At 61.6% G+C, this 17,120-nt stretch overlaps 3 protein-coding genes and 1 long non-coding RNA gene across 11 annotated transcripts in view; 3 read left to right on the top strand and 1 right to left on the bottom strand.

The window, feature by feature from the left end:
• Positions 1–311, bottom strand: part of LOC132003863 (uncharacterized) — a 56,547-nt gene extending 56,236 nt beyond the window's left edge. For all 6 annotated transcript variants that reach the window (XR_009400339.1, XR_009400338.1, XR_009400340.1 and 3 more), the window contains exon 1: positions 163–311. This is a non-coding gene — a long non-coding RNA (uncharacterized LOC132003863). The remainder of the gene's footprint in view (positions 1–162) is intronic.
• Positions 312–432: 121 nt separating this feature from the next.
• RNASEK (ribonuclease K) lies at positions 433–2,181 on the top strand. The gene is made up of 3 exons (XM_059379705.1): positions 433–780; positions 1,381–1,457; positions 1,847–2,181. Exons 1-3 carry the CDS (start codon positions 703–705, stop codon positions 1,986–1,988), a joined length of 297 nt encoding a protein of 98 aa, XP_059235688.1. The 5' UTR covers positions 433–702; the 3' UTR covers positions 1,989–2,181.
• A 171-nt stretch (positions 2,182–2,352) lies between these two features.
• Positions 2,353–5,115, top strand: C16H17orf49 (chromosome 16 C17orf49 homolog). Of its 3 annotated transcripts, none has more exons than XM_059379702.1 (6): positions 2,365–2,520; positions 2,723–2,817; positions 3,314–3,415; positions 4,081–4,271; positions 4,483–4,587; positions 4,839–5,115. In XM_059379702.1, the coding sequence occupies exons 1-6, from the start codon at positions 2,500–2,502 to the stop codon at positions 4,901–4,903; spliced, it is 579 nt and encodes a 192-aa protein (XP_059235685.1). In that variant the 5' UTR covers positions 2,365–2,499; the 3' UTR covers positions 4,904–5,115. The 3 variants fall into 3 exon arrangements, with proteins under 3 accessions (XP_059235687.1, XP_059235685.1, XP_059235686.1); XM_059379703.1 differs by having other exon boundaries at positions 2,368–2,520; positions 4,843–5,115; XM_059379704.1 differs by lacking the exon at positions 3,314–3,415 and having other exon boundaries at positions 2,353–2,520.
• Positions 5,116–10,733: 5,618 nt separating this feature from the next.
• Positions 10,734–16,559, top strand: BCL6B (BCL6B transcription repressor). Its single transcript, XM_059379283.1, has 9 exons — positions 10,734–10,857; positions 11,334–11,524; positions 11,776–11,997; positions 12,108–12,455; positions 12,694–12,818; positions 13,600–13,764; positions 13,848–13,978; positions 14,096–14,233; positions 14,553–16,559. The coding sequence occupies exons 1-9, from the start codon at positions 10,855–10,857 to the stop codon at positions 14,667–14,669; spliced, it is 1,440 nt and encodes a 479-aa protein (XP_059235266.1). The 5' UTR covers positions 10,734–10,854; the 3' UTR covers positions 14,670–16,559.
• Positions 16,560–17,120: the final 561 nt, after the last annotated feature.

Below are 17,120 nucleotides of genomic sequence, written 5' to 3'. Positions count from 1 at the left end.
GCGAGGGACCCGCAGCCACTTGAAGACGCCCTGGCCACAGCGGTCCTCGGGAAGGGGCTCCTAACCCCCGCTCCCTGTCGGAACAGCTCTGCGCCAAGGCAGGGTGAGAAGACAAGAGACAGGGGAGTTCTTTCTCGCTGTCAGTCTCCGTGTCTCACTTACCACGACCCCGTCCAGGCCAGCACCCGAAACTAAGCCATCTGCGGGAAAACCCCGCGAGCTGCAAGCCTCCGCAACCAGCAGCCCATAGCCAGAGTAACCAGGCCGACCAGCCTCTCCCTCCCCACGCCCGGCGCCTGCGGGCTCCTCCTCACGTGACTTGCCTGGTTGGTCACGTAGCGTGCCGGGTCCTCCCATTCCAGCCTGAAAGGGGGGGGACCAGAAACGGGAGGCGTTGCTGCTGCAACACCGCACCCCGGCTACAAGGGTCCTAAGGGGCTTCTGAGGGGCTGCTTCGGCCTCACACACCGCCTTTCCCTGCCGGAGATCAGGGAGGGCCCGGAGGCGCCCCGCTATCCCCCGCGGTCCCCCCGGCGCGATGGTTGGGGCCTGAGGCCACGCCCCCTTGGCGGCGCTCCCGGCTGCCCGTCCGCCGCGGCTCAAGCCTCCGGGTCCAGCTCGCTCTTCCCGGGCGCGTCCGGGCCTTCCTCTCGCCGCCTTCCCGCTCCGCCCGCAGCTAGACGAACCCCGACCCCCTTCTTCATGGCGTCGCTTCTGTGCTGTGGGCCCAAGCTGGCCGCCTGCGGCATCGTCCTCAGCGCCTGGGGGGTGATCATGTTGGTGAGGGACCGCCCGGCGACGGCCGGACAGGGCCCGAGGGGCCCCGGTGTTGGAGGGCTGGAAGGCTGGGGGACTCCGGGCCTTAGAAGGCAGCAGGCAGGCCGGAGGGGGTGGTCGATGCGCCGCTGGAGAAGGAGACAGCTGAGAGAGAGAAATGGGGAACTCGAGCGGGGCGGGGGTCGGGGGAGCCCTCGAGGTAAGAGGGAGAGGAGCTGGGCCCTTGAGAGATGCCTGCGCTGAGCCGAGGGCAGCGGGAATGGGGGGCGCTGCTTCCCGAATGGGCAGCCGCGGCCTTGTTTCCCCGGGGTGACCCGCCCCGCTCTGGGAAGAAATAGTACGTGAATCCACGACCCCCTCCTCCCTGTCCCATGACAACGCCGCCTCTGGAGAGGAGGACAGTCTGGCTTGCTCACTGTTCTGCCCTTGCACTGCCCCAGTCCTGGTGACGGAGTCCGAGCCCCGTAGCGGCCACCCCAGTCCCAGCGCGTTCCGGTGGCTCCCAGACCCGGGCGTTGTGGCAACATTAGAAGTGGGAGGAGCTTGGAGAGCGACCAGGTTGGGGGCTGGGGTTCAGGGAACCCGTTCGCTGCCTTTTTGCAGATCATGCTCGGAATCTTTTTCAATGTCCATTCGGCCGTGCTGATCGAGGACGTCCCTTTCACCGAGAAAGATTTTGAGTAAGTAGTCAGGTGGCAGAGGCGAGCCGGGGGCAGGGGGAGGTGGCCGAGGCCCCGAGTCGTAGGCGGGAGCTGCTGGTGGCGGGGTGGCCGGGTGCCTGGGCCCCGAGGCTGGAGAACTGAGTGCGCCGAGCTTTTCTCCTCTTAGCGCGCTCGGAGTCAGCCCCCGCGGCCCTCCGCAGCCTAGGTGCGGCTGCTTCGGTATTTTACTCGACATCCCTAGGCCGCAGTCCCCCTCCCGCCGGGGGCACGCGATCCTGGAACTCGCCCCGGAGGGTTGGAGGAAGCTTGAGTAACGCGAGTAAAAGCGCTTAGGCGGAGCCTGGCGCCCGGGAAAGGCCGGCCGCCACGAGTGCTGCTGACCCTTGTGTACCCCATGCCCGCCGCAGGAAGGACCCCCAGAAGATATATGACCTGTACGAGCGAGTCAGCTACAACTGCTTCATCGCCGCGGGCCTCTACCTCCTGCTCGGAGGCTTCTCTTTCTGCCAAGTCCGGCTCAACAAGCGCAAGGAGTACATGGTGCGCTAGCGCTCCGCTGGCCCCCCGTCCGCCCCCCTCTATTTAAAGACTCTCTCCAGGGGCTCGTGCCCCCGCCTCCGCCCCCATGCCGGCGCCCCCGGCGGAACTGAAGCCCTTGCTGGCCGGCGTCCTGGCCCCGCGCGGGGAGGCTGGGGTCGGCCGTCCCCGGTCCGTCCACAATAAAGCGGAACTGTCCTGCTGAGCCGTGTGTCTGTGCTTGGGGCCGGGGCGGGCGGGGGCGGGACGGCTGCCGTGCGCCGCGAGCCGACCCGCCGGCGGAAGTGGAGGGAAGCTGGGCCGGAAGTGAGGCGGCGTCCGGCCCTCGGGCCTCGCTCGGCGGGCGCCGCCGGAGCCACCGCGGCGGGCAAGGCGGGGAGCGGCCGCCGGGGAGCCAATCGGCCGCGGGGAGGGGCGGGACTTCCTGCGCGGGGGGCCCCAGCTGCTCGGTCGCCCGGCTCCGTGGTCCCCGGCTCGGCGGCGGCGGCGGCGGCGTCTCCTCCGTGGGGAGGCGCGCGGGGCCATGACGTCAGCGTCCACCAAGGTTCGGCCTCGCTCGCGGAGAGCGCTCCCTGGCGGCCGCGGGCGGGCGGCCCCATCCCCCTGCCGGCGGCGCCGGCTCTTCCGCCCGGGGCGGGGGGCGGGGGGCGGGGGCCAGGCGGGAGCCGCGCTGGGGTGGGGCCAGGGGCTCCGGGCGGGACGGCGCGGGGTGTGCGCGGCCCCCCGTGACGCCGCCCCGCCCCCAGGTCGGAGAGATCTTCTCCGCGGCGGGCGCCGCCTTCACGAAGCTCGGGGAGCTGACGATGCAGCTGCATCCCGTGGCCGACTCTTCCCCCGCGGGGTACGTGAGCCGGGCGGGCGCGCCGACTCGGCCACCGGCGCGGACGCTCTGGGCAGGGACAGGTGGCGGAGTGCCCTGCGCCGGGCGCCGCGCTGAGCGGGCGCGGAGACGCGCGGGTCGCGGGAGGCACGGCGGGTGCCCCCGCAGCCTGCGGCTCCCGACCCGGGCCCTGCGGGCTGACCTGAGCGCCGCTCGCCGCGATCGCGGTTCTGAGAGCCCCGCGGGTGGGGTTGCTTCCAGGGGGCCCCTCACGGCTGCGGCCGCCCGGGGCTCAGGCACAGGCAGGCTTTCCTTCGATCGTGGCTGTCGGGACAGGTGTGGTTGCGGTCCTCAGGATGCCCACAGGGCTTAAGGGGGAGGAAACCCTCTTTAGGGACCCACGGAAGGGACCCCAGGGACTGGAGGGAGGAGGCTGGCGGCTGTGGAATGCACTGCCTGTGGGCTGGCTGCACACCCCCCTCTTCCCACTTTCCTGTCCCCCTCTCCCCCCTGACAGTGCCAAGTGGACGGAGACGGAGATAGAGATGCTGAGGGCTGCCGTGAAGCGGTTTGGGGACGATCTTAATCACATCAGCTGTGTCATCAAGGAACGGACAGTGTGAGGGAGGGTGGCCGGCAGAGGAAGGGGGGTGGGCACCGTCTTCCTGCACACCCGTGGTCCATCATCCTGAGAACCCCCTTCCAACTCAACGGCCTTTCCTGCCTCGCTGCTAGTTGTGTTAGCAAGAGCTAGAGGACTGAGAATAAAAGAGTGGGTCAGAAGTTACTGAAATGCTGTCCTAACCAGGACCTTACGAGAGTTTTATTTTGGGTTGCCTTGAGATGCCCAGCAGCCGAGTTTGGTGATGAGAGTCCCCTGGCGGTTTACACAGCTCCTTCGAGCTGCTGCTGCGGTGTTTCTGGGGGTGCTGTAACACTGAACTAACTGATTGGAGTCTACTCCTAAGTCTCGGTCTGCCTGCGGGTCACCAGAGCTCACCTGGTAGCCTTGCGTGCCCCCACATCTGTCCCACAAGAGAAGTAGGACGCGGGCCTTCCCCACTGCACCGTTGAGGTAGTCCGCTCTTCACATCCCGTCTGCCCTGAGTGTGTGCGAAGCTTCAGGAGAACACGAGAACCCTACCAATGGCTGGCGCCCTAACCTTGGTGCTCACGAAGGGCTCCCCAGTATTCCTTCACAATGGCCCGTTAGCCCTGCCCTTCCCCTCCCTTCTTCCCTCCCGCGCTCTGATGACTCCCTAACCTGCTCTCTCTTCTCTTCAGGGCCCAAATAAAGGCCACTGTGAAGCGCAAGGTTTACGAAGACTCCGGCATCCCTCTTCCAGCTGAGTCACCCAAGAAAGGACCCAAGAAGGTGCCCTCCGGTGTCCTGTCACCTCCTCCAGCTGCCCCTCTGCCAAGTGGCTCCAGTGTCCCTGAGGCCGGGGGGCCCCCCGTAAAGAAACAGAAGGCCGGTGAGGGCTGCCGAGTGGCTACCTGGGAGATCAAGGTCCTGTCTGAGGTTCAGGGAGAGAATCGGGTGGGTCAGAGAAGGACCCATCTCTTTCCCTTTCCCTGTCAGGGTTCCCTGAGAGTGGGTCAGGTGGCCGAGGGAGGGAGAGCTGGGGGACAGTCGGAGAACCTAGAACCTAGCTTATGCCGCGCCCCCCCGCCCCCGCTCCCCAGATGTGACACTCAGTGCTCTGAATGACTCGGATGCCAACAGCGACCTGGTGGATATTGAAGGGCTAGGAGAAACTCCTCCAGCCAAGAAACTCAACTTCGACCAGGGTAGGAGTCCTCCTCCTCCCACTCCCACACCAGCTGGAGGCGTGGGGGATGGTCTCCACAGGAGCCCCCTCCCCCGGTACAGAGGCTTGGGAAGAGCAGGTTCCCTGGTACCCTGTGCAGGGCATTGGGTCAGCAAGGAGCCGGGGGCTCAGGGGAGGTGGGAGTGGTCTTGGAAGCAGGTGCTGGGGGGGGGGTCTTGGAAGCGTACTTGGGGCTCGCTCCATCTCGGCCCATTTTGCTTCCTGTTCCAGACAGCCTGACCCTGGATTCTGGCCTTCTCATGACCTCTGCTGACCCTCCTTTACTCTCTCGCTGAGCCTCCCACCTCTGACCCCTCTCACTGTTCCCCCTGGACCTGTGGATCGCCCGGGACTCTGAGCAAGCCTGCACGAGAGGGACAGTCACAAGGCTGCTGGGGCCACACCGGCCACGCCGTTCCTGTACGCGCATCTGCCCCCAAACCCCTCTGACCTCCACCTGATGGACTTTTTTATACAGAAAACAATAAAGATTGCCCTCTCCACCTGGTGCCTGCAGCGTCACGTGATTGGGGCACGGTGGGCGAAGGCCTCCCTCCTGAGGCCCCGGGGCTCGGCCCCTCCCCGCAGGTCTACCACCCTGCCTGGAGCAGCACAGCCCATATTGGCAGACTCTGTGCCCAGTGCCAATATTTCTGTGCTGCTAGAGCCAGGGGAGCTGGGTGTGGGCAACAAAGACTCCAGTCCACTCTCCGGAGGCCGAGCCTAATCCCAGGACCTCTGGCAGTCCGTATTCCTGAGGCCGTCCCGGGGAGTTGAGAGGGGCCATTTCCAGTGCTCCCAGGACCACCCCCCCCACCCCCCAGCTCACAAGAAGGCCCAGATGTTTTCTGTGTCGCTTCTCCAGGGTGGCCTCCCGGGGCCAGGCCTCGGCGGTGCCTCCCCCACCCTCGCTCTAACACCACAGTGTGGTTTGGACGTGGCCACAGAGCCGTGCAAACCACAGTGTGCTGCTGGGGCGGGAGCAGGACTGGGGTGGCTTGAGAGGAAGGGAGCACAAGATGGTGCCGTGAAGACCCCCACCACCAGGAGCGGGGACCTAGAGAAGGCTCAGAAGGCATACACGGCCCCAAGAAGGGTTGCGGGGGCAATGAGGAACCGGGGTGAGGAGCTGGCAGGCCACAGGAGGGAGAGGGGCCTAAGGGCTGAGCCCGCCGTGGGATACGACTGGAACCACCTTCCCTCCGTAGTAACTCTGCTCAGGGGACCCCTCGGGTGGGGTCAGAGGCAGAGGAAACGGGATGACTGGGGGGGCCACACACTGCCTCCCGACTCAGCAAGGGCAGGGACCCAAGGCTTCCTGTGTCCGTTCCTCCCCTCCCTGGGTCAGAACCCAAGAGAAAGCAAGGAGAGACAGAAGGCCAAGGACAGCAGGGTTGGGAGTTGGCAGTCCAGAGGTGGTGGGGCCGGAACATGGTGGGGAGAGGGGGGCCGGAAGTCGCCCTGGGCCCTGGGCCTGCCACAAGATGGAGGCCAAAGGCAGGAAATGGAGGCCAGGGGGAAAGGGGAGCAGCAGGGCCCAGGAAGAGGGCTGTCTGGACCTGGGGGCCAGGTACTCAACCCCCAGCACTGTTCCCACTCCCCACCGCCCCCCAGGGCCCACACCCGACCCCCCATGACAACCCCCATCAGCCCATCCACCAGGCCCAGGAAGGCGGGCCCACCCCAGAAAGCCACGTTTAAGCTGAGACAAACATGGCTCTCCCCACCCCCACCCTAGGCCTTCCCTCAGCCTTTCCCTCCTGACCAGGACATGATTTTTAAAAGCACCCCACAGAAAGCAAACTCCAAGGGCCAAAATTCCTTCCACAAATCAAAATAACACCTTCTGCAAACCAAAAGTTTTCCTCCTACCTCCCATGCCGCCCTGTACCACCCCCCCGCCGACACACCCCCCAAAACTCTTAGCAATCAGAAAGATCTAAGATGGTGGGTGTAAGCAGTCTTTTTAGGCCCCGGGGGACGCCGGACCCCCTCCCTCGAAACCCCTGTCTGTCCTGCCCCAAAGCCTCCCAAGGCCTTCTGCTCCTGACTCCAACCTCCACGGCCCCCCCAAACTCAGCAGCTGCCCCCAGCTCCCAATCTCGGCAGAGCCTTTGTGGGGGTGAGACAGAGATGAAACACTGTGCTAACGGCTGGGGACGTTGGGGGGGCTTCTGATCTTAGCCTTTGGTTACTATCTGGGGGACTGCGGTTCGGGGCATAAGGGAAAGCCTCTCCGATCATCCCCCCAGTTCCAAGACTGACAAAGCCCAACCCCACCCCAGCACGCACCTCCAAGCCTCCCCCCCAACCGCCACGTCTCTCCTGAAAACAGGGGACACTTTCCTCCCCACTTACCTCAGCTACTCTCCCCTGAGATCCTGGTCCCCTATTTTGAAGGGAGCAAAATTTGGGGTGCATCCCTCACATTTGGGGTGCAGGAGAAAGGAGCCGCCCCAGTCGCATCGCTGGCCTCCTTCCTTTCGGCTGGCTCAGGGAGTGGGGAGTGCCCTAGGGAGGGGGGACCCCCATAAGAGAGCTCAGAAGGGGGTTCCTCCATTCCCAGTCAGAATTGGGGACACCCCCCCAAACCCGTCCCAGCCCATCCGTCTCCAACTCGGCGGGAGAGGCAGCTGCAATGCCCCAGTCAGATTCCCCCAACACTACATTCCTCACCCCATCTAGAGGGGTCCCGGGGGCCCCAAAAAATCCCAAAAAAATCTAGGATGTTGGCAGGACGGTCCTGGACTAGCACCCCAAATTTGGGGTCCTCAGATACCCCCGTTTTTTCAGGAAAATTCCGTCTTTCACCTGCCTCCCGCCAGCCCTGCTCTGTCCCGATGCCAATTTTGGAAGTCACTCCCTCCTTCCTCCTCCCCGTCTCTCCAGGCCCCCCCCCGCTCGGGGGCGAGGGTCCAGGAAACCTGGCTTCCAGACCGGGGGGCACTCCTCGAAGGGCCAAGGGCCAGGAGGTCAAGCTCATAGCCCCAGTCTTAGGGAAGCAGGAAAGCCCGATCCTCCCCTCCCCTCCCCCCTGGCTGGTCTCCGTGGTGGTTTAAGGAAAGCCTGGAGGATTGGAATCTGCCATTGCTGTTGCACAGGCAGGTTTTTTGCCTTGGGTTGGGGGGGTGGGCGGTGGGAGGGAGGGAGGGGAGGAGAGCCAGAGAGAGCAGGGACCCAGGCGTGCAGAGCTGGCCTGGCTTACCCCCTCGCCCCTACTGCCGTGGGGCACCCCTCCCCCCACCCACCTCACCCACATTCCCAGGCCTCCGTCTGCTTTCTGTTTGGGGCTCTCACCCTGGAAACACAGGGTGCAAGAATCACCTCCTTGCACCCCTCCACCACCTCTCCTTGCCAAAGTTCCAACAGCACTGTCCTAGTCAGGGGTGTTCCCGTTACCACGGGCTACCCCATCCCCCCCCATCTTCCCAGAAAGTGAGGTGTGCTCCCTTAAGAAATTGGGGTTCAGAGTCTGAAACTGCCTTCTCTCCGTCAGATCTATCCAGGTCACATAGAAATAAGAGGAGATACACTACCAACTACCTTTCCAAATTTCTCCCTTCAAGTCCTGGGCATAATTGGGGGTTCAGTAAAGAAAGAGACTTCTAGAATCTGGGGTGAGAGGGAGCTAGCTATAAGCAAAGGACATCCCAAACCAGCTTCATGCTCCAAATTAAGTGAACCCCCAAATCAGGCTCACCTTACGACCCATCCCTCGGCTTCATCAAATACATCCAAAAAGTGACAAAACACCCCCAAATAATGACACCCCAAAACTTTAGTCTCCTACCCTGCGCCCTCACCTTGTTTCTCCCCCTGGGAAAAGCTTCGTGGCTATCTATGTATACACAGGCCACTCTGCCTTCAAAGTAAGTTTCCACAACATTCAAGTACCAAGGTCTGTTTCCCCTCAATGACCCACAATCACACACAAGGCCTTCAAACCCGCTCCCAGCTTCCTATTACGTTCCACCTCAAGCTAACAAAAAACGCCAGATTGAATTTCATGTTCCCCCAAATCTAACCCCAGCCTTGAAACGTACATGGCTTCCCAAAACAGACTGTACCCCCAAATCAGCATGACTACTCTACTTGAAATCAGATTGTCCATACACACCAATGACTATCAATCCGCAACACACAACCCTCATCGACCTCCCGAAGCACGCCTAGCAGGTTGTCCTGACATTCCAAGATGACAATCTCCAGATTATGGGGGTCAGGGTCCCCAAAACTAACGCAGCTTCAAAATCAGCTCCCTGCCTCAAACGTACCACTGGAGCTCAGGCTCAGGCCTTCTGAGTGCAGCCCCCAGTGCCCAGAACGATCCTACTAACTCAACCCATAAAAAACATATACTCCACAGCAGACCAGGTAACCCAAAATCAACTCCACCCTGATACCAAAGGGAACCCCCTGTCGGACTCCCACCTCCAGACTCAGCAGAGGTCACAGTAACCCTCACATACAAAAGCCACAGCATGGTCCTGAATCCCGAGGGGTCCCGGATTCCCAATTTCTCCGCAGTTCTTTCCTGCACCCAAATAAAGACACCCTCGGGTCAGATAAAGACACCGCAGGCCCGTAGGCAGCTCCATGGATAATGGCCAGTCATTCCCAGACACCTATGGACTCTCTTGAACCCAATGCAAGTCCTGCTTCACAGCTAGAACTCAGCTCTGCACCCCTCCTCCAAATAAACATCGCGTCCCCCCCACCTCTCCCCAAACAAAATATGAGGGTGGGACTCGTGCCCATCTCCCAGATCAGGAACCTCCAATTAGGGTTATCGGTGATCGGGCCCCTCCTGCCCTGTCTCTCTCCTTTTACCCCTGAGGCCCTCCCTGATTTTCCCTCTCTCTGTCCATCCCACCCAACCCTCAGATTAATGTTCGCTAAAAATCCACCTCTACCGACAGATAACAGGGTATAGCTTCATGAGAAAAGAGAACCTGAGCTCCCAGGGCTCAGACCCCACTCCTGGTCCCACCACTTCCCTTGCTCCCAGAGCCCACGGATTTCTCACCCCAGATTAGGAACCCCAGCCTCGGAGGGAAGTCCCCTCTGTCGCCTAACTCTCCCTCCCTCCGCCCAGCCTTCGTCCCCCCCACCACACACCCCCAGGAGACAGAGGAACAAAATCAACCAGCGCAAAGGGGAGGAGGACGAAGGTGTCCGCCTCTGAGACCGAATGGATCCTGCGCCCCGGTCCGAGTGGACCCCAGCCGGGTGGAGACGGCAAGGCGAGGCTAGTGCTCGTCCGCCCCCTCGTGGAAGGAGTCGAGCATTGCGGGGGGTTTGCCTACTTGCCGCGCTGGACCGGGGCGTCCCGCCAGCCTCCCAGCGTAGCCGACCGGCGGGTGCCCGAGGCCCTTAGTGAGCTGGGACTGGGGGAGGGCGAGCGGGCTTTGGGCGGGAGTCTGTGTCTCTGGATCCCTACAAGGATTCAGAAGGGAATCGGGAGCGAGAGTCCGGACGCCCAGGTCTCCTGAGCGTCTCTCGGCCCCCAGCCGGGGCTTTCCCCACCTCCTCGAGGGGAAGCAGCTGGCGGAGCCGTCCGGTCGCAGGACAATGGAAGGAAACGAACTAGAAATCATATCCGTCCCCTCCCCGCCCCGCCCGATCAGAGCCCCCCTTTCTGCAGTCCCTGCTAGAGGACCCTGTCATTCGCACCGCGCCCTCCCGCTGTCTGGGACCCCACACGAGTGCGCCGGGGCCTCCCCAAACCGGGTGCCCCGTTGGGTTCCCCTTTATCTCCCCTGACACCGTCCGTGGGAAGGGGGAATTCCGCTGTATTCACTCTCCAGTTGACAGGCACCCCCCTTTCAAAAGCCAACACACGGATTTTCGCTGCCTGCGGCCCCTCGACGACCCGGGTTGCCCCTATTTCCAATATCGCTATCCCCAGCCTCCTCCCCAGTGCCAGTGTCCCCTCGCCGGTCCCACTTTACGTGGCCCGAGACCCCTTACGTTACGACCACCCAGGGTTTCTGAGGTCCCGCCCTCTGGCCGGAGACCCCGCCCCGGGCTCGCCATCTGGAGAGCGAGGGAGGAAGGAAGGATACAGACCCAGGCGTTCACCCCACCTCCACCCCCGCCCCCGCCATCCCGGCCAGATAAAGGAGCCGACGCCAGGAGGGGAGCGAGACCCCGCCCCCCGAGAAGAACGGCCGCAGCCCCTGCGGGACGGGGGTAAGAACGACGGACCGAGGGAGCCGGACTCCTGGGTTCCCGAAAAGGGTTGCTGATGGTAGGAAGATTGAGGCCCGGTGCTTGGGCTGAACTAGGGGTCCGGGACCAGACAGGAGTGGAATTCTGTGCTTCAGAGAGGGTGCCTGGGTGGGATTTAGAGGGGTGTGGACGCGGGCCGCCCGGGGTGCCCGGGCAGGTCGGACACCTGAGACTGAGGCGCGCGGTGAGGCTGAGGGGAGCGGGGTGCTGCTGCGGCACGAGCAGTCGAGCCGAGGGCGCCGTGGGCCAGACTCCCCACGCAGGCCATCGATGCCGCGGCGTGGGAACATCCACCCCGCGCGGGCACAGTGGAGTCTAGCCGGGAGGCGAGCGCCGGTGGGCTGGGGGCGGAAAGCACTAGACGGACTCCATGAGGCTGCGCGAGCCGGGCTGGGGGGCTCGGCCCGGGCTGCACGTCGGCCGGAGGAGCGAACTGCGGAGGGAAGGTGTCTGAGCACCGCCCGGGTCGCTGAGCCCTTTCCCCGGCACCCGCAGGCCTGCGTCGCCATGGGTTCCACCGGCGCTCCGGAGGGCGCGCTGGGATACGTGCGCGAGTTCACCCGCCACTCCTCCGACGTGCTGGGCAACCTTAACGAGCTGCGCCTGCGCGGGATCCTCACCGACGTCACCCTGCTGGTCGGAGGGCAGCCCCTGCGAGCTCACAAGGCGGTTCTTATCGCCTGCAGGTTCGAGGAGGGTCTTGGGGAGGGGGGGGGGGCGTGGGGCGGGACCAATGGGAAAGGGTGGTGTCATAAGGTCCTCGGGAGGGGATCCGGGAGGGGATCCGGAGCCAAGCCTTCTGGGAGCAGGAGGCTGAGCGTCGAGTGGAGCGCGTCGGGGAACTGGGGGGATGATGGGGAGGAGATGGAGCTTCCTCTTGTTGTGTGTGTCTGTGGATTCCTCGGGCCCTGACGTAGCCTATCTGCCTTCTCTGCAGTGGCTTCTTCTATTCGATTTTCCGAGGCCGCGCAGGCGTGGGGGTGGACGTGCTCTCCCTGCCCGGGGGCCCCGAAGCCGGAGGCTTCGCTCCTCTCCTGGATTTTATGTACACGTCACGCCTACGCCTCTCTCCTGCCACTGCACCGGCGGTCCTCGCGGCCGCCACCTACTTACAGATGGAACACGTGGTCCAGGCCTGCCACCGTTTCATCCAGGCCAGGTGAGGGGGCCCCCACTCCGTGTCCTCTGTTGAGTGAGGTGGCATCCCAGGTGTCACGGGTAGAGGTCAAGATCAGGAAGGAGCACTAATATCCATCACACTTTTCCCAGCTATGAACCTTTGGGCATCTCCTTGCGGCCTTTGGAGGCGGAACCCCCGAGGCCCCCAACGGCCCCTCCACCAGGCAGCCCCAGGCGCTCTGAAGGGCATCCAGACCCACCTACCGAATCTCGCAGCTGCAGTCAAAGGTCCCCCAGCCCAGGCAGCCCAGACCCCAAGGCCTGCAACTGGAAAAAGTACAAGTTCATCGTGCTAAACTCTCAGGCCGCCCAAGCAGGGAGCCTGGCGGGGGAGAGGAGTGCTGGTCAACTGTGCCCCCAAGCCAGGCTCCCCAGCGGCGACGAGGCTTCCAGCGGCAGCGGCAGTGAAGAAGGACCCATTCCCGGTCCCCAGAGCAGGTACAGACCCTGGAACCTCAAGAACTGGCAGAGGCTGGCCTGAGCTGGGAGATCAGGAGCCAGGAGGGAGGGGGTGGGACTTCCAAAGCACCACCAGTTCTGGCTCACTGGTCAGTGTTGGCTAACCTCCAGAGGGTAAGCCAGCCTCTGGCTCCGAATTCTCCAGGCCAGAATGCCTCCCCCCACCCCCCAATAAAATCTCTCCTAATCCTTTTCTCTGGGCTTGCCACCTGCCTAGGCTCTCTCCATCTGCTGTCACGGGACACTTCAAATGTGGGGCTCCAGTCAATAGCCCCCACCTCCTCACAGCCCCGGCTCAAGAGACCCCTGCATCGCAGTCTGGGCGGGCTTGTCCGCCACCAGGTCAGAGCCCTTCCTTTTACCACTGCCCTTGGCTTTTCTCCTCAGGCTGCTCAAGGCCAGTTTGGGCTAAAAGGAAAGGCCGGTCCCAATTACTGCAAACTGGAATCACCTCGGGAGCTCTTAACAACCCCATTGCCCAGGTCACATCCCACAGATCAGAGTGTCTGGATGTGGGAGCCAGGAATCAGTATTTCTTTTAAAGCTTCCAATGAGCCGCCAAGTTTGGGAACTTCCGGCCTATTCCCATCAGGGCTGAGTGGTGGGCCCAGGCTTGGCAGGGCCTCTCTGGCAAGCTGTCGAGCAGAGCAGTGGTCCAAGAGAGGAGAGAGAACAGAATCTTAACACAGCACCTGGGACCTCTACCCCTCTACCTACCACCACCACTATTTTTTTTAAAGATTTTATTTATTTATTTGACAGAGATCAAAGTAGGTAGAGAGGCAGGCAGAGAGAGGAAGGGAAGCAGGCTCCCTGCTGACCAGAGAGCCCGATGCGGGGCTCGATCCCAGGACTCTGGGATCATGACCTGAGTGGAAAGCAGAGGCTTTAACCCACTGAGCCACACAGGCGCCCCCACCACCACTATTGAAGAGATTAGCAGAGTAGTCTGAAGTCAGACAGACACGAAGTCAGATCCTGGCTTGGCCTCTTATGAACCATGGGACCTTGAGTAAGTCGAATGAGCTCCAGAGCCTTAACAGTAAGTTGGGGGGAAAGAAAACCCACTAGGAGTGTGGCTTGAGGACTCACTGGAATTGTCACTACCCACCCCCCCTCCCAGGAAGTGAACCGTTCAGCTGCCAGAACTGTGAGGCAGTCGCTGGGTGCTCATCAGGGCTGGACCCCTTGGCTCCCGGGGAGGAGGACAAGCCCTACAAATGTCAGCTCTGCCGGTCTGCCTTCCGCTACAAAGGCAACCTGGCCAGTCACCGCACGGTGCACACAGGTAAGGGAGGAGAAAGTCCCGGCCCTCGTGCTCGCGGGCGTCCTAAGGCCGAGGACCTGATCTCCAGGCTTCCCTGCCCTCAGGGGAGAAGCCCTACCACTGTTCCATCTGCGGAGCCCGCTTTAACCGGCCAGCCAACCTGAAGACGCACAGCCGCATCCATTCGGGAGAGAAGCCCTACAAGTGTGAGACCTGCGGCTCGCGCTTCGTGCAGGTGCGGGGCGCGTCTGGGAGCCGGCTCCGGGCAGATCTGCCAGAGGGCGGGGCTCGCCGTCGGGGACTGGGGGTGTGCCTCTCGGACGCGCGGTCTGAGGTCCCCCTGCCTTCCCAGGTAGCGCATCTGCGCGCGCACGTGCTGATCCACACCGGGGAGAAGCCCTATCCTTGCCCTACCTGCGGCACTCGCTTCCGCCACCTACAAACCCTCAAGAGCCACGTTCGCATCCACACGGGGGAGAAGCCCTACCACGTGAGTGCGGGACCTGGCCTGGCTCTTACCTGGGGGCGGGGCTCCCGGAGCTCTCCGAAGTGGGCGGAGTCCTGGAAGATAAGGGGCGGGGCCGGGGCTGGGACGCGCGCGCGCATAGAAGTTAGGCTCCGGACTGGGCCTCGTCCGGGGGGCGGAGCTAGGAATGGAAGGGGCGGGGCCTAGCTCTGCGGCCCCAGAGGAGGACCTAGGGAGACGCGAGGACCGAGGAGCCGCTCTCCCGCGGAGAGCTGGCCTGGACGGCTGTCCCTCCGGGGTGGTTGGAGAGGGGGCGGGAGCTGACCTGGCTGTCCCCGTACAGTGCGACCCCTGCGGCCTGCATTTCCGGCACAAGAGTCAGCTGCGCCTGCATCTGCGCCAGAAGCATGGAGCGGCGACCAACACCAAAGTGCACTACCACATTCTGGGGGGGCCCTAGCTGCGCGCGCCGGCCGGATCCCACGAGCTTCCCGGACACCCGGAGAGCTGCGGGCTTGGGCGTGGGGGGCGTGCGAGGCCCCTCGGGTGTCAGAAACAGCCACCACCTTGAATTCTCGCTGGGGAGAGCAGGGGTGGCAGGTCCGCTCTTGATCTGCCTCCGTTTTGCTGGTCAAAACCTCTTCCCCACAATCCAAGTTGTTTCCGAGGAGACAGCCAGATGGGAGCTGCGGGTGGCGGGGCGGGCAGGGGGGCAGGGGGGAGGCTGGAGAGACGGCCCTCCACCTGCAGCGCCCCTCTCCTTTGGTTTCTTTGTAAATATAATTTATTGAGGCCTGTGGGTGGCACCAGGGCCTTCATCCCATGGCATTTCCCACATCCCTCTTCCAGAAGTGTGATCCAAGGTGGCCTGAAGCACAAGTGTGTGGGGTCACAGCTCTGCTGGCAGAGATGAGCACTTGGCTGTCTCCTTTGGCTTGACTGTTTCATGTGTTTGCTTGTGGTAACTTCATCTTCAGAGTTGTTTCTCCTGTCTGTGTGCTTGTCCGTGCTTTGGGAATGGAGAAAGGGTCTCTCTGTATACTGTCCCTCCCAGTCCTAGGTCTGGAACCTTATTTGTTCTAGGGCAGCTCTGGGGACATGTGGGGTTGTGGAATTGGGTCAGGAACCCTCTTTGGTATTCTGGGTATTGTAGGTTCTCTAGCGGGCTAGAACTGCATATAGACTCCCCTCTAGTTCCAAGACTTAGAGGACCATTTTTTGTTTTTGCTTTTGTCTTTGTCTTTGTTTGGTGAGCCGGAAATGGAGGTCTGGTCACCTCGGTATGGCTCCACTGTGTCGATCTGCCATGCGCTCGGCTTTAGTTGAGCTGAGAATCCTCCCCCTGGGGCCTGTTCTCAGCACTGGGTTGATCCCTTCCTTATCAGAGATGACACAGCCTTTTCTGATTCTGCCCAGACTCAAAGAATGCTATGACCTATGGGAGAATTATTAAACTCTATCTTGACTAAGAGATAAAGAGCCGTGACCAGTCCTTAACTGTAGAGGTGTCTGGGTTCCAATGTTCCTTGGGGTTCTCTCTACCTGAGACAAGTTCCTTCTTCATTTAGTGGGTTTTTGGACATCATCTGGCAAGTGTCCAGATTTCAGAAACTTCTTTCCCTCTAGAAGTTACAGGCACCTGGTATCTCTCTTACCTTAGAAAAGCTAGTTCTGTGACCTGGCCTTCCTGTCACTGCATTCCTGTCTGGAACTGGTGAATGCACTAGAACCTTACACAGGGAGAGAAAAGGGGCTGAGTTCCTTTCTGGATTTGCTGTAGTTTGTGATTATGATTGGGATTACTGCTGGGATTAGAGATTTACAAGATTTAGAAAGTAATTGACTGGTGGTCCTTCTAGTTGACCAAGTATGTCTGGGTAGGATTAAGAGGTTGGTTGAGGGGCACAGTCTCCACTGTAGGTCAGGTAAGTAGAAAGTTGGGAATGGGGTTGCCTCTTAACCTGATGGAATGTCTGGAATGTGAGATGATACTCTGAAGCCTTCATTTACAGTCCTTCCCCTGCTGTCTTGGGACCTGTTTGATTGTGGGGTATGGATGGAGGGTAAGGGGCACTTTGAAATTTGCAAGGTGGGCTTCCATGAGCTGGGTCAGGACTAATCGCTGCCACTTGAGGACCAGCGAGAAAGCAACTTTTCTTTATCATTCCCTCTTGCTCCCCACTGCAGAACGGAAGCAGGGAGAGATCACAACAGAGAGATACTAGAAGGAACCATGATTGATTTTTTTTTTCCCCTAGTTGGGTGGGCAGGTGGAGGTCGCTCGTAGGGGTGGAAATGTTAGATCTTGCAAGATTTGAATCTTGGAATAAAGATGACTCTCTGTGCTGCCTACTGTGTCCCGGGTTATTGCCTGGGAGGATCTGGGAATGGGGTGAAACGTGGCGGGGGGGTAGGGTTCTTCCCTCCTAGATCCCGTCTCGTGTTCTGTGCCCATTCAACTGCCCCATCCCATCAGACGCTTCAGATAGCCCTTGTTCTCCCCTGCCCTTGCCTTCCAGCTCATTGTGTAGGAACCAGTGACTTCATGAAGTTTCTCCGGAGCCACCTGCATCCTGTGGCTCTGAAGTCACTTCCTGCCCGAGGTGTGGAGGCAGCAGGGAGAAACCAGGAAGCCACTAATAATACCAGGAGTTTGGGGGATGCATCCGTGCAGGAATCTGAATGCTTGGGACAACCCCCCCCCCCAAAACCACCACCAGCGCCCCCTAAGGAAAATGGACAGGACTTGGGTCCCCTGAGGACAGAAGAGCATGCAGATGGCAGGGAGAAGGTGAAGCCTGTGGTCAGGCCCCTCTACCCCTCCCCCCCAGGCCGCTCTGCCCCTCCCCCAGCAATGGGGCCTTGGAATCTACCCAGCACCCAGGCAGTGCTTCTCTCCCACCCTTTCCCT

This window comes from Mustela nigripes, chromosome 16, assembly GCF_022355385.1.
Source record: "Mustela nigripes isolate SB6536 chromosome 16, MUSNIG.SB6536, whole genome shotgun sequence".
NCBI lineage: Eukaryota > Metazoa > Chordata > Mammalia > Carnivora > Mustelidae > Mustela > Mustela nigripes.
This window is presented reverse-complemented; position numbering and strand designations above follow the sequence as displayed.

Bases quoted from the DNA above. Each gene is read 5' to 3' on its own strand.
- RNASEK (XM_059379705.1), top strand. From the start codon at position 703: ATGGCGTCGCTTCTGTGCTGTGGGCCCAAGCTGGCCGCCTGCGGCATC. The intron at 781-1,380 runs GTGAGGGACCGC...GCCTTTTTGCAG, and splicing joins CCTGGGGGGTGATCATGTTG to ATCATGCTCGGAATCTTTTT. The intron at 1,458-1,846 runs GTAAGTAGTCAG...TGCCCGCCGCAG, and splicing joins TTCACCGAGAAAGATTTTGA to GAAGGACCCCCAGAAGATAT.
- BCL6B (XM_059379283.1), top strand. The intron at 12,456-12,693 runs GTACAGACCCTG...CCACCTGCCTAG, and splicing joins ATTCCCGGTCCCCAGAGCAG to GCTCTCTCCATCTGCTGTCA. The intron at 14,234-14,552 runs GTGAGTGCGGGA...GTCCCCGTACAG, and splicing joins CGGGGGAGAAGCCCTACCAC to TGCGACCCCTGCGGCCTGCA.
- C16H17orf49 (XM_059379702.1), top strand. From the start codon at position 2,500: ATGACGTCAGCGTCCACCAAG. The intron at 4,272-4,482 runs GTGAGGGCTGCC...CCCGCTCCCCAG, and splicing joins CGTAAAGAAACAGAAGGCCG to ATGTGACACTCAGTGCTCTG. The intron at 4,588-4,838 runs GTAGGAGTCCTC...TTCCTGTTCCAG, and splicing joins GAAACTCAACTTCGACCAGG to ACAGCCTGACCCTGGATTCT.